At 42.9% G+C, this 13,807-nt stretch overlaps 1 protein-coding gene across 1 annotated transcript; it reads right to left on the reverse strand.

The window, feature by feature from the left end:
* Positions 1 to 1,584: 1,584 nt before the first annotated feature.
* Positions 1,585 to 2,374, reverse strand: LOC137908455 (heat shock protein 30-like). The gene has a single exon (XM_068752859.1). It carries the CDS (start codon positions 2,297 to 2,299, stop codon positions 1,682 to 1,684), a length of 618 nt encoding a protein of 205 aa, XP_068608960.1. The 5' UTR covers positions 2,300 to 2,374; the 3' UTR covers positions 1,585 to 1,681.
* Between the last annotated feature and the right edge of the window lie 11,433 nt (positions 2,375 to 13,807).

Raw genomic sequence — 13,807 nt, forward strand, 5'->3', positions numbered from 1 at the left:
TGCAAAACACGCTGCTAATTAAAAAGTGTCCTTCTTCTTATTGTCTCTAAAATTATTATTTTTTCTGCTCTGGCGATATGACAAGATTTCATACGAGTGACTTGAGATATAAGTACAATTTAGATCATTTCAAAGAAACGGAGGGGATGGTGGTGTCACTGGAAAGAAACGCAACCTGCAGGAAGGCTATTTGTTTATTTACCCATAGATTGAAACATTACATAAAATTGAAGGTCTGAAAACGTCCATGAAAACGTTTTAGTGAATATCCTCATATCGTATCCTCTTGTGCATTTTGTATGTATGTAGTATGAGCATGCAATTGGGCAATTATAACTTGTATTCAGTCTGTTCTACTTCTACTACTGTACTCTCAGCTTGTCCCGTCAGGGGTTGCCACAGCAAAGCAACTCTCTCCACTTCACCCTGTCCTTTGCATCGTCCTCTCCAACACCAGCCACTCTCATTGTCTCATTTCTAATCCTGTCCAACCTGGTCACTCCCAAGGAGAACCTCAGCATCTTAATCTCCGCCACTTCTAGCTCCGCCTCCTGTCTTTTCCTCAGAGTCACTGTCTCTAAGCCGTCCATCATGGCTGTCCTCACCCTTGTCTTGTAGACCTTTCCCTTCATCCTCGCTGACACTCTCCTATCACATAGGAAATTGTGTCCGACTACAAGCTACAAATTAACGGCTGTGTGCATGTGCACAAACTACATATTTTTGTCACAGCAAAGAGCACGCTTTGCATGTGTGGCTAAACAGGAATATATCTCATCAGGAAAACTTATACTGGGAAAGAGAGAATCAGGAAGTACATTAGTTTATATATAGTGTTACCAATATTATGTTAAAACCAGGGAAACTACCGTCTGTCTTCATTTAAAGTGAGGAACAGGAGGAGGAGGAGTTTGGACGACTTGCCCCAGGAGGTGAGTCTCCTCCGGGGAGTGAAAGCAGGAGAAAAAACACACACACCAAACCCAGAAGACGCTGGCTGGCATTGTGTCTCATGTAAACACGTCTAAAACATTGTATTAAAATGCAATTGTTCTTGAGTTCCTCTCATCTATTGTAATAAAGCCTCTGGGTGTCTGGTCTTTAGCATTGATTTTTGGTACTAATAGCCAGACGGTGGCTTCAGCGTAATATGATTGCAGAGAGGAAGACAAGGAGACAACTGAGCACTGATAAGAGGAGATGGAGTCGATTTTGTGTAATCATGATTGAACACACAAACTATACACGTTTTAGCTTCGTGCACTACCATGAGTTTTGTTTTGTTTGTCAGATACAAACGAAGTCAATTTTAATTGGAGGTTAATGAAAAAACGACCCTTGCATTTAATGACGCCCTTATGAAAGAATTTGTGCGTTAATTAGTGTTAAACGCTGGAGTTCCTGGAAACATGAACATGAACCCTTGAATCTGTCGTTATTAACAAATAGCGCCACCCAGTGGAGAACCGTGGTAACGACTGGAAACTTCCTGATTAAACAGGAATATTCAGGAGACTAAGAGATTGTAAACCTAATTTATCTGGGGAAAAAAATCTAAACAAATGAGAGAAACTCTTCTTTCCGTTTAAATGTGTTTATTTATTGGACTCGTACATGAAAATACATGATATTTAATAATTATCTAAGACATAAAATCCAGCCTGTAGAGGAGTCCGTGTTTTTAAGGTTTGTCCTGGGTGCTGCCGTGTGTCTCCTTGCTGCTGCCTTCTCCCTCTGAACACACACTCTGCTCTGGGTTCTCCTCCGAGCTCCTCTTGATAGCCAGCTCTCTCTCAGCCTCCTCCCCGTGTGAAGCTTTAGCCGCCTGGATGTGGAGCTTCCCGTCTGGATCCAGGTAGCAGGTGATGCCTTCGGGGTCCGTTCCTTCAGGCAGATCAAACTCCCGTCTGAACTCCTGGAGTCGGTAGGAGTAGGGGCCGTTCTCCTTCTCTCCCTGCTTCTTCTCTGTCCTCCCGCTGACTCTCAGCTTCCTGCCCACCTGCCTGACAGAGAGCTCCTCTGGAGAGAAGCCCCGAGTGTCCAGGGTCAGTCCAAGGTGTTCCCCCTCCTTCTCCAGCTGTTGGGAGGCTGGCTGCACCTCCACGCCGCTTTGGAAAGGCTCCATCTCCTCCAGGATGTCGCGTTGAAGTTTGTGCATCAGCTCCAGACTGCTGCAGAGCTTCTGTCGGTTTCTGTTCAGGCAGAGCAGAGGTCCAACCTCTGGTCTCAGGCGGCGTACAGGCCAGTAGAAGCTCATGACTGGACTGAGGGATGACTGGAATCCATGAGAGCACAGCATCTTCACTGGGATCAGAGTTAAGTCCTCGTGTTGTCAGATGCACACTGTTGAGATGTTCTCTTCTGTGTAGTTTGCGTTGCTTTCTGTCTCAGCAGTGGGACAGACGCAGCTTTTATATTCTGACTGGAGGAGCTGCAGAATCTTCAGGAAGATTCCAGTCGTTACCACAACTTTCCACTGGGTGGAGCTTGAGCTCTGATGTCTCCTGAACATTCCTGTTTGATCTGGAAGTTTCCAGTCGTTACAACAGGTTTCCAGTGAGGATCGCTGTTGCTCACGAGTGATGACGTCACACGCATATATATATATATATATATATATATATATATATATATTCTATCAAATCACAACTTTTCTTTTACTCTCTATCTTTTATTTTGTAACGATTTGTGTCTGGCCTTTTCCAGTGTCTTCGGTATTTATCTTGTATTAGATCAATATATCTTTAAAACAATCCGGTTTCCTATTTCACATGGCATTGTAAGAAGAGATCTTCTTTTATTTACTGTTATATTGCTATGTATGCCTTGCTGTACAAAAATACTCCGTTTCAGATATTGTTTAAACAAATCACACTTTTAAAATTGGTTTAAATCCAAAAGATCCAAGCTAATAAATGGTCGGTTATTGTGCTCATTTGACGAGTGGAAAGAAATGAACGGAATAATGTAATGGTAAAATATACCTGTATAATACAGACATGTGTTTTTTATTGGAAAGAAAATTGGAATCTATTAGAAACTGGTTCATAAATGGCCTATCCTTTGGAAGTTGACATCTCAGTACAGGTCAGAGTCGTTTCTTCGGAACCCTGTAGTTTGTGTGTGTCTCCGCAAGAGGGCAGCATTTGCTTCCATTAATACTGATAATCAATTCCTCCTCATTCCAGCAACATTTTTGCCAACAGTTGTCATCCTAATCTTTGTAATATGGGAAAAACGTCCCCCACTAAATTCAAGAAAAGGTCCCTACTGCAAATTGTTACATAAAGAGTAACTTTCACTGCAATTAATTCACTTATTCTAAAATTATTGGATTCATTTTCAGCAAACCTGAAAATAATCAAACTGGAATGTGTGTGATGACCATCTTACTTTTTAATTTTAAATAATAATTTAATAGCAATTAATCTGCATTTCCTTTGCTAATTCTGTGTTGATTTACGAAGAGTGCAGCGAGAAGATTGACATGGATGACGGTGCAGGAAAGTAGGGCAACAACACAGGAGGCAGATTTTGAACCCACAGTTTTCTTTTCAACATATTCTATCTCTCTCAAAAAAAGGGAACAAGGTTGGATGATGAAACCTGGACTGGCAAACACGGCGCTCTGCTGCTTGGGGATATTATGTCAAGTCTGGTGTCAATATTTTTGACAGGTAAAGAGAATATGTGAGTTTTTTGAGGGGGTAACTGTAGCTAGAGGTACTTTTTTTGTGTGAGGCGTTCACCTCTGGATGAACTCCCCAAAGTGAAGGCAAGCTAGAAGTGAGGAGGAGGAGGAAAGCGAAAAGGTAAGAAAAATAAGATGAAGAGTATGATGAGGAGGAGAAAGCCAAACTCAGCTTCATGTAAATCATCTGCATTGTTCTCTTAATGCTAGAGAACAAAGAATCTTGGGAACAAAGTCCCACTTCCTTGTTCCTGTTCCTGGGGTTTTAATGCTCCATCATCGCCCCCCCCCCCCCCCCCCGAACACATGAAAGAGACATCTTCATATCCGTGCAAGTAGTTCTGACGGCCACCGGCTCATCACCAACACACACATCCACACATATATATATCTGCCATCTCATCAACATGCAGTTATTCCTTTGGCTCAGGATCGCAGGCTGTTAATTGGCTGCCAAGCAGAATGTGCATGTGTGTGTGTGTGTGTGTGTTAGAGTCTGTGCCGCAGAGCTGAGGTTGCTCGGAAATTCCTGTCACGTCTCCGAGCCTCGATTAAGACGTTGCTCTAGTTTTGAACAGACAGACATGTGGGGAGGAGGGAAAGAGAGGTAGAGAGTGGGAGAGGATGCAGCAGGGGGGGGGGAGAAAGATGAGAAAGCAGCGGAAGAGTGGGAAGAGAGAAAGAGGCAGGACTCGGCAAAGGAGAAAAAAAGTGAAGGGTGAGTGAGAAGGAGGGAGTGAAATGCTGCAGTGGTCCTGGAACTGATAAGTCTCCCGCGTTGCCTTTCTTATCTCTATTATGGAGGTGCAAAAGAGGAGGTGCTATATTAGGCATAAACTGTGGAGCTACTGTAGGAAAAGTGCTGTCCATTTTCTGCATAGACAATTAAGCGACTGGCATTGGCGCACATGCAAAGATAAGGTGCAATACTGCTAGTTGAATCTGCTAGGGAACATTTCAAATGCGTCGCTACAAACGGCGCACCGGAGATGAAACAGTCTAAATCAATTCAGCGTCAAAGCGCCATGCCGGTTTTGACCGCCGACACGAAAACACCGAAATGGCAGCATCCGTGTTTTTTAGGAAGTCCTCAAATCTACCCGAGTGACAAAGTGTTCAAGAAGTCCTGTTGAGGGCTTGTGTGGGACAATTTAAGTTCCCACATCTACAGGAGCTTTTCAACAGAATCCTAATCCCTCTGAGGTTGGCTGCTGCTGCTTGAGAGCCATGAAGACCTAAGGTGGGGGAGGTCATGTCAGGAGGTGTTGAGGCTCCAACACATGAAATCAACGCTCATTATGTGACATGTTTATTGTAACAATGACTGCGGCAACCTTCAGTAAGTTGTTATTAAGGGAAACTACAATAACAAAAGAGTCCTCTTGAACCCACTAATGTCAGTCTGCAGGTGGATGCTGGGGTGGGCGGTTCTAGTGGGGTCGGCGGTGGCCCTGGGAGTGAACATGGAGCAGCAGTTGCATTCACATACAGAGGGAGGGATGGGAAATTGTTGCAGCTTAACTAGTCCACCAGTTGGGAGGGTGTGTGTTGTTGGTGTTTGAGGAGAATGAGGCCAATTGTGTGTGTGTGTGTGTGCATGGCAGTTCTAGTTGTCTCACTCTGGTTTAAAGGAACATTGAGGATGCCATTATTCTGAAATTTAGAGAGAGAGAATCCTTAAAGAAGCACCAGTCGCTCCTATTTTGTAACTCTGTGAAGTGGAATGACAAAGAGAAAACGCATCAGGGCAGAGGCATAAAGAAAACCGTGACAAGTTGGCGTGATAATAAATTAGAAAAATGAGGGGAGAAAAGGAGCAGAGCAGTTGCACAGGGTAAAAAAAAAACACACACGCACACCCACACACGCACACACACCCACATACAGCTGCTGGGAGCAAATAGGATGATAATATGAAGGTTATAGGTTCCGAACTTTTGGTTTGTGCGCTAATGAATCCATGGGAGACTGATGTTTCTGGATCAAACATACTCACACACACACACACACACACTCATTCTGCATGGCACGTGCATACTGTACATACACATAAAGCACACGCACCGATTTCACTGCAGATCTCCTGTTATGTAATCATAGCGGTGAGAGAGAGGCTCTCAAGCCTAATCAGACCCCCCCCCCACACACACACACACAGAGGCCATGCTGCTCTTTCCCAGCTGCTGCATCCAAACCTGTTTTGTTTCCTGTTGATAAGTAATCATCTATATTGATATTATGACCTGATCCTCAGCAGCACGAGGCCAAATATAAAATAAAATATAAAAAATATTCAGCCTGATTGGCTGAGTGTTTCCTCGCCACTACTCAGATTAATTAAACAATCGGTTTTATGCGTGACATTTGTTGGTTTTTATTTTCCCACGACAGTAAAAGTGAAAGTGACCTCTACTTTTATGTCATCTCTCTCTCGCTCCATGAAAAGGAGCGCGCGTCGCTAAGGACGGTCTAAGTGATCTCGAGTTGCTCTCATGTTTGTTTGGTGGCAGATAATTAAACAGGTAATGTAATCCGTATCGCCCTCATCACGATTGATTCATTTGCAGCACGTGCACACAGTAACACGCACGCACGGACGCAAACACCCTCCAGCTGATGGTCTCTTAGACTTAGAGGATATGTGTGATACTCCCACAACAGCCATCAACAACCTTTCATGTTTTAATGGATTTGTTAAACCTAATCCACATTAGAGCCCATCTGTCAGCTCATGCACAAATTCTTCACAGCAGCAAAATCAATGCCAAAGTGTTTGTTTGATCAAAATGAAACCAATAATACAGATCAAGGGCCGTCCTCCATCACAAATGATCTTCATTCTCTTGATCTGTGTTGACAAATATGATTTTTTTTTTACACCTTTACAATTACTGTTGTTAAATTGAGGATATGTTTTTTTGTTGATATGGATAAATAGACCCTTTATTGGTTTTGTCAAAATATAAAACCGCACCAAATTTGCCCTTTTTCCAAACTGATTTTAAAGAAATTATGACATTTGACACCTGAAAATATAAATAGATTTTTTTCACCCTCAGTTTATCGAAGACAAGCTTTTGAACAAACAATGCAAATATATGTATTCTTGTTTATTTACAGAATGCTATCTTGTTGTGTGTTTTTTCTTTTTTTAAATGCCTTATGCGAATTAGCAAGAGCGTCATAATGCAGAAAATCTTTCCACGCTTCACGAGCACATTTATTCTTTGCATGCCTTTGTTCTTCATAATGCTTTTTTTTGTCCACACATCTGTATAAAAATGATTAGCTGTGATGGATGCTCGTGACCCAATAATTGTGACAAGGACACAACTCTGGGGCAGGTACAATGGTAGTCCAGCATGTGTGCCCACTGCATTATTCAAACAGGAGGGATGGATGAAAAATAGGAAGAGGAGAAAGTGGGGAGTGAGAACAGGAGGGGTTAAAGAAGGAATGATTAGACAAATGAGGGACAGTGGAGATGGGAGAGGGCTTTGTATGGAGAGATTTATGAATAGAGTGGTGGAAGGAGAGAAGTGCTGATAGCTGAACAGTCCAGATGGATGGTTGTAATGAGGGGAGACGAGGTTGGATATATACTGTATATACAATATAATATAATATATATAATCCTTTCACACTGCCCCCACCCCTCTCTGCCATTACTATTAGTGGAAGCACCATGGAGACAGAGATAAGGCCTATCTTCAATCTGTAATCACCACTGTCTTTAGCAAGAGACAAGACAAAGTGGGCCCCAGAGACTATTGTTTGATCTTACAGCAGCATTTCCTGTCATGTGAAGAAAAGTTTAACCTCATGTAAATATAATTGTTCCGTTACTTTCTTTAAAGTTAAGTCTTACAGATGAAGATGGCGGCGATGACGATGCTGAGGTTCTCCTTGGGAGTGATAGAATTATAAATTAGACAATAAGAGGGACAGTGAAGGTTAGATGTTTTGGAGATTAGTTCAGAGAGGACAGACTTCAATGGTTTGGACATGTCCAGAGGAGAGACAGGGACTATATCGGTAGAAGGATGCTGAGGATGGAACTGCCAGGGAACAGGGCTAGAGGACGACCCAGGAGAAGAGACATGGACGTAGTGAGGGAGGACATGCGCGTAAGAATATCTTAATCAATAAAAACATCTCAAAGTGGGTGTCTACTAAACGTAATGGCACCAACTGGAGCTATTTACATATCTTTAGCATACTTTGCTCCAAAAATATATCTTCTGAAAAACAAAGACTGAGATATTTTGCCTGCTATGACTGACATAATGTTTTGCTGAAAGGTTCCCAAATTGTCCATCTTTTAGTTGGTGTTCTTGGTGGCTAATGGTACGTTCCATTTACCACCTGTCTTAAAACAAGTTGACAGATCCAAGAAAACGTTTGTTGAGCTTGCCCTCTGGGAATACAAACTACCTATGTGGTAGTTTCCTTAAGCAAAAACCATAGCAACACATCCACAGATCTACGTTAGACAATAAATAGAGAATACTGTAGAAGGGGATTACTCCACCCAGTGGCGTGCACCATCAGTTAGCATACTTGGCTTCATGTTTTGTGTCAAAGTGGAACTTGTACTCCTTTGGCACCGACACACTGCCTCACATCTCCATTAAGCACAAATGCATTGGCATTTCCAACTCTCAGTAAATTAGGACATTTTTCTGCACCGCTATCATCTACTGCAGGAAATGCATATATTATATAAATGTAGTTTTGTAGTTTTTAAACACTGTATTAAGGTCGAATTGTGTTGCACATATTATCTTCTTAGTCATGAGCCCACATGCCGAAGTTTTGGCCTTTGAGTTTCACAGCCTAACCAGCAGGGACGACTAACCATGAGTCATAACTGAAAAATTAATCAAGAAAAGTCAAACCTGCCTGTTAAATCCTCCAAACTCACTTTTATTTGTGCTTCAAGACAAGCTTTTGTCAATACAGGATGAAGTTAGGAGACCTTTTGCCAATGAGGTCAGAGGGTTCAGGTTCGCGGCTCCTGTTTTCGGTCCTATCAAGGTCTATTCTAAGTTTTGTTCTTTGCTGGAATTTGTTCCGTCTTGCCTTTGGTGTCAGCAAGCTGATAAAATATGCATGGTTTGGACTTTTCACCTTTCCGATTTTTATTCCTTGTATAAATCAAAGGAAAATGGAGCCTTTTATGGTTGGAGCTCATCCATGTTTGATGTGCAGCCAGGAGGGAGACCTAGATAATAGAAGCTATCAGAGACAGCACAGCATTGTGTGTGGGGTTTTCTTTTGTGCATGTGCGAGTGCACTCACAAGTTTGTGTGTACGTGTCCTTTTTCAGATTCAGTTTCATTGTCAGGCATTAATGGACTTGAGTGTATTATGACACTTTCCGAAGGTCTGACACTGAGCTAAACGTGTCGACGCACACGTAAGCTTTTAACCAAACGTATGCAGGCCTGTATAATAACCGCATTAGAACAGTAAAACACATCATGAGACGTAATCAGTCAAAGGAGGTCAAATAAGTTAAGAATGTCTTCTCTGTAAGAGAGATGTCAGGATGGAGGGCTCTGACCTGCATCTTCATCTTCATCTATTACACACTGCTGTTCTTTCAGTTATCCATTCAGAGGTCTCATCCTTTATAAGTAGTTCATGCATTGATTCTAGAACAAGAGACAAATACCTCAAGAGGGTCACCAGGAAAAAGAGATCAAGTACAGTAAAGTGATCCATCACTGGGTCTGGACGATATCTTATCATTTGCTGGGATCGTTGTCATAGAAACGTCACTCAGATCTCTATCTGTGCATTTTGTCCTCGTCATTGGTAGCTCTACTTTGCTGTGAGACAAAATCAATTGTCGTTTTAGAAACATGCCTTCGTAATGACTTATTACTCAGTGATTGCTACCATCGAAGAAAAGGTCAGATGGGAAACAGTTTTTCTGAGATTTGTGTTCATGTTCAGTGTTTTTTTTTATTATTATTATTATTATTGGTTAATTCATCTTTGCTACACTATCAAACCCCTAATTCTTAAAAAAATAACTTGTTCACACATTTTACTTCAATAACTGTCGTATCTCACAGATTTAAATTTCATATTATAAATATTCACTTAATTTGATTTTAATGTAAGTATTTTTTGTATTTAAATCTCAAACAGAAAACTTCATCTCTCTCTCTCGCGCTCTCACAGTTTTTACTGAAATATGATATCCAGGTGATGCATTGCAGTCATTAGTGTGTCTGTGCAGAGCACAGTATATATGATACGAAGACAAATGGGAGGTTTCTTACAGACACCGAGGCACTCACTGCTATTAACTCCAGGTTATACATATGTAATTTTCATATTGCCTATTGTAGAGAAAGGCAGTTGTGTTAAAGGACTTTCAGCTGCATGTGGAACAGATCATCTTTCATACCAGCATGTTGCAAAATCACAACATTTGTCCTTTGCTAATATGGTTTGAATTTAACTGAATTACACTGAAGTTATTGGACTGTGATGAACAGAAATGTACATTTTACACCACCACCAGCATCGAAATGCACGGTGTGGACCAGAATGGCCGGCCCTGCTGTCCCTCAGGATGCTTTCAGAGACGGGCTACTGTTTTGCATCAGTGAATGCACGATGCTTAATTCAGTCGGAATTATTATACATCGTGCAAGCATTACAAGGTAAATAAACAATGTTATCTGGATTAACACGAGGAAAAACCTGCTTTAACCCCCCCCCCCCCACCCTCCTCTATTGAAGGCTCCGCTCAGGTCTCTGCTGGTTGCATTCTTCTCCTCACAAGCTGAAACCGAGGGAACAAAGCCCCTGCATCCAGGGTACAGCCAGCAAAGCCACGCCGCAGCGCTAACAGAGCTGCTTCACAATCGCATCATGAGTGGCACATTTAATCGATTGCGCACAATATCCAATAATGCTGCTTGGGTGGCCCGCCAAGAGTTGAATTTAGTCTTGCACGCATATTGTAAACATAAAGACAAGACGTGCATTAACATCACACTTTCACTCAGGCACACATTTAGCCCTGCATGGCCGGGCTCATAATGGAGAATGTACGGCAAGCAGACACTGCGGAGGATAATTCTCTTCCTGTTCTCAGTGGGTAATGTCAAAATAATTATCAGAGCAGACAGCTCAGTGGCAAAGCAACACCTCTTCATTATGGGGCATGTTTGGGGGAGGGGGGCAGGGTAACATCCTCCAAATGAGGCAGCGCACACACACACCACACAAGGTTGACGCAAAGCTCTTAAAATCCGTTTCATCTTTATCTAGTTTTGCTTCTTTATTAAAAAGCCTTTCTTGCTTGCAGCGGTTATGTCCCGGCTGTCCAGCTCGATGTCTCCTGATTCTCCTTCTCCTGCTCGCAGCATTTTGATGATGCGCATTTTACTGTCCACATGATGCATTCTAATTACATCTACCGTATTCCATTGTTGATCGCTGACTTAACAGTAACGTGACGAACGATTGAGCGATAATTCTGATATACTCTTCTTCACCTCTCAGACGTCATTGCGGCTGATTTCATCACTCGACACACAAGCGGGTGAGCGTTCGTATGAACCGTGAATGTGATCGGATAAAGATGCCCGATTCTCATTTCTATGGGGAAAATAGGAACAAAGAGCTTGTGCAAATCCACATCCCTTAAAATCGGTGTATTTTTGCACGTGTGTCATGGTGGCAGATCTCATCAACTATATATATATATATATATGCATGTGCAGGAGTGTTATAAATATATCATCCGTCTCTACCTGGTCTCCACTTTCGTGTCACCTTGACTGACCTTCCACCCACACAGAGCAATTGCACTGAAGGGACTTCACATTAGGGACATTTCTGCCCAAATGATTGACTGCTTCGAATAAAGGACCTTGGAAAAACATCTGGGCAAGTGACAAATACGTACCTCGAGCTGCCGTTGTGTGAAGGAGACGGATTATATGGTGTGTGTGTGTGTGGGGGGGGGGGGGGGGGTGTTATCTCCATCGCTACACAAGGGGCTGCCATGGGGCTCCTGCTGCCGTCAAGGTTTCAGTGCGAGTGTGTGTGTCACTAAATGTGTGTCCTTGCTAGCCACTTGACATCACACAGCCCTCTCATGGCAGGCTTCAGTAGCAGAATGGATAAGGATATTTACCAGCAGCTTAGTTGGCCCGGGTCAGAACCTTCTGCAGCACATTACTGGGTGTTGAAGGTGGCTGCCACACAGAGGCGATCAGTTCTGTCTGGCCGTGAAAACCTTGAGATCACTTCAGCATGATCATTGATTTTAAAAGAGGTCGCGACCTGGACATGGGAGGGGGGGGAAATCTAACTGAACTTTCCAAGTGGCAATTATTATTTATCGACGATCACTAATAGATGCAAGACCCCAACAATTACAACTTTCGCTCAGAGAATTATTACTTCCTGGAATAAATAACGCGCTTCAAGCATATACAGGCATTTGCATTTTTAATTGCGAGGTAAAGCCTGCATTAAAACAGCACAAACACTTTAAAACTGCCTACACTTCATCTGCACCTGCTCCCGATGCACATTTGATTGCAAAGTACTGCCTGCAGATTCTTTTGATAGCACTTTACAAAACGTCATAAACAACTTACCCAAACATCAATCATCAGTATGCATCAGTGTCGATGTGCACAGAGCACAAATGTAGATGCATTCATGTGACCCGCAAGCATGCATGAGCGCCGACATGGGTACAAACCCACAGACTCATAAAGACGCCGAACTGACAGCAAGACTCTGCTGAAGGTCATTCATAGTGATTAAAGAGGCATCTCGGCAATGATTTTCAAATGACCCTGGGGACGATGCGACCGCGGACAACTCTTCAATAGAAAATGACTTTATGGTGCCCTGGGATAACGGACTAGAGAATGACACAGTGACGGTCTAACAGGCAGCCAGACAGTCAAGAGCACCAGATTGGAGACGGAGACGTAAGGGCAGACCGAAAGCCAGACAGGAAGACCTAAAACAAAAACAAGGAGCGTCAGCCAGGTATGTGAAGACATGCACATGGTACTGAGAGACAGCCAGGGGTGCCCAAAGCCAGAAAGCCATCCACCCATCCAAGAACAATACCAGTCAGCACCACTGGGAATATCGCCCCAGCACAATCCCAGCATGCACACACACACACACAGACCCTGCAGCTCCTTTCTTCAAGCCGCTGATAGAGGTTTTGGAAATAACCACACTGATGGTGTGATGGCTAATCTCACCTTCATACACCTTCTGCGTGTGTGTGTGTGTGTGTGTAGCAGTACAAGCAGGGATTCCCCAGAGATCACCCAGGTAATAGACACGTGCACAGTCGTTTCGTGCTGCTATTTACATATAAACTACTGTAGCTGTCAGAACCGAGCACGACATTCACGCGATTCAAGGTTAGTGCAGAAATCATTAACAGACGTGAAACTTGGGGATTTTTTTTTTTTTTTCACGTCTCGCTAAGAAGATTAAGGAAACCGGTTTCCATTGTGAAACCCGTTGAAAGGATTTAGGAGGAAATCCCCCATAATGGCCACCCACCACATGCTGCGCGTGGTTTATAAATGAAATCAGTTTTACTGGTCTTTAGCACATTGTTAGCGAGGCGTTGACGCGATTCTCTCCTTTGTAGGAATGGGATTACATATGAATAAGCGCGAGCTGCTGGCATCAGCAGCAACCACTGACAGACTCGCCATTACTGGGCCTTGCATCATGGGGTTTTAAAACATCCTGTATTTTATTATTGCTCTAACCCAGCGGTGAACTGTAGTCTGCTGGATTCTGTTATTTACCAGTGTGAACCACTCAACACCAAGATGGACACCATGTTATTTAGACATTCTATTACTCTGGATGTATTTGATTTGCTTCCTGGTTCAGAAATCGCCTGTGCTCATTTATTTCTCACACTTTGATCCCCCCCGCCTCCCTCCCTTTCCTCCCGTTCTGCATCCACGGAGCCAAACTCTTAACTGGCTCCCTTGTTACCCTGACAATCGGTATCTCAACCAATAAACCATACTTAATAGCACTGCTTTCAGTAATTACAATGGCGACAAAAAAAAAATACAGCAGCTCATTATA

Source organism: Brachionichthys hirsutus, chromosome 19 (assembly GCF_040956055.1).
Source record: "Brachionichthys hirsutus isolate HB-005 chromosome 19, CSIRO-AGI_Bhir_v1, whole genome shotgun sequence".
NCBI classification, from domain to species: Eukaryota; Metazoa; Chordata; class Actinopteri; order Lophiiformes; family Brachionichthyidae; genus Brachionichthys; species Brachionichthys hirsutus.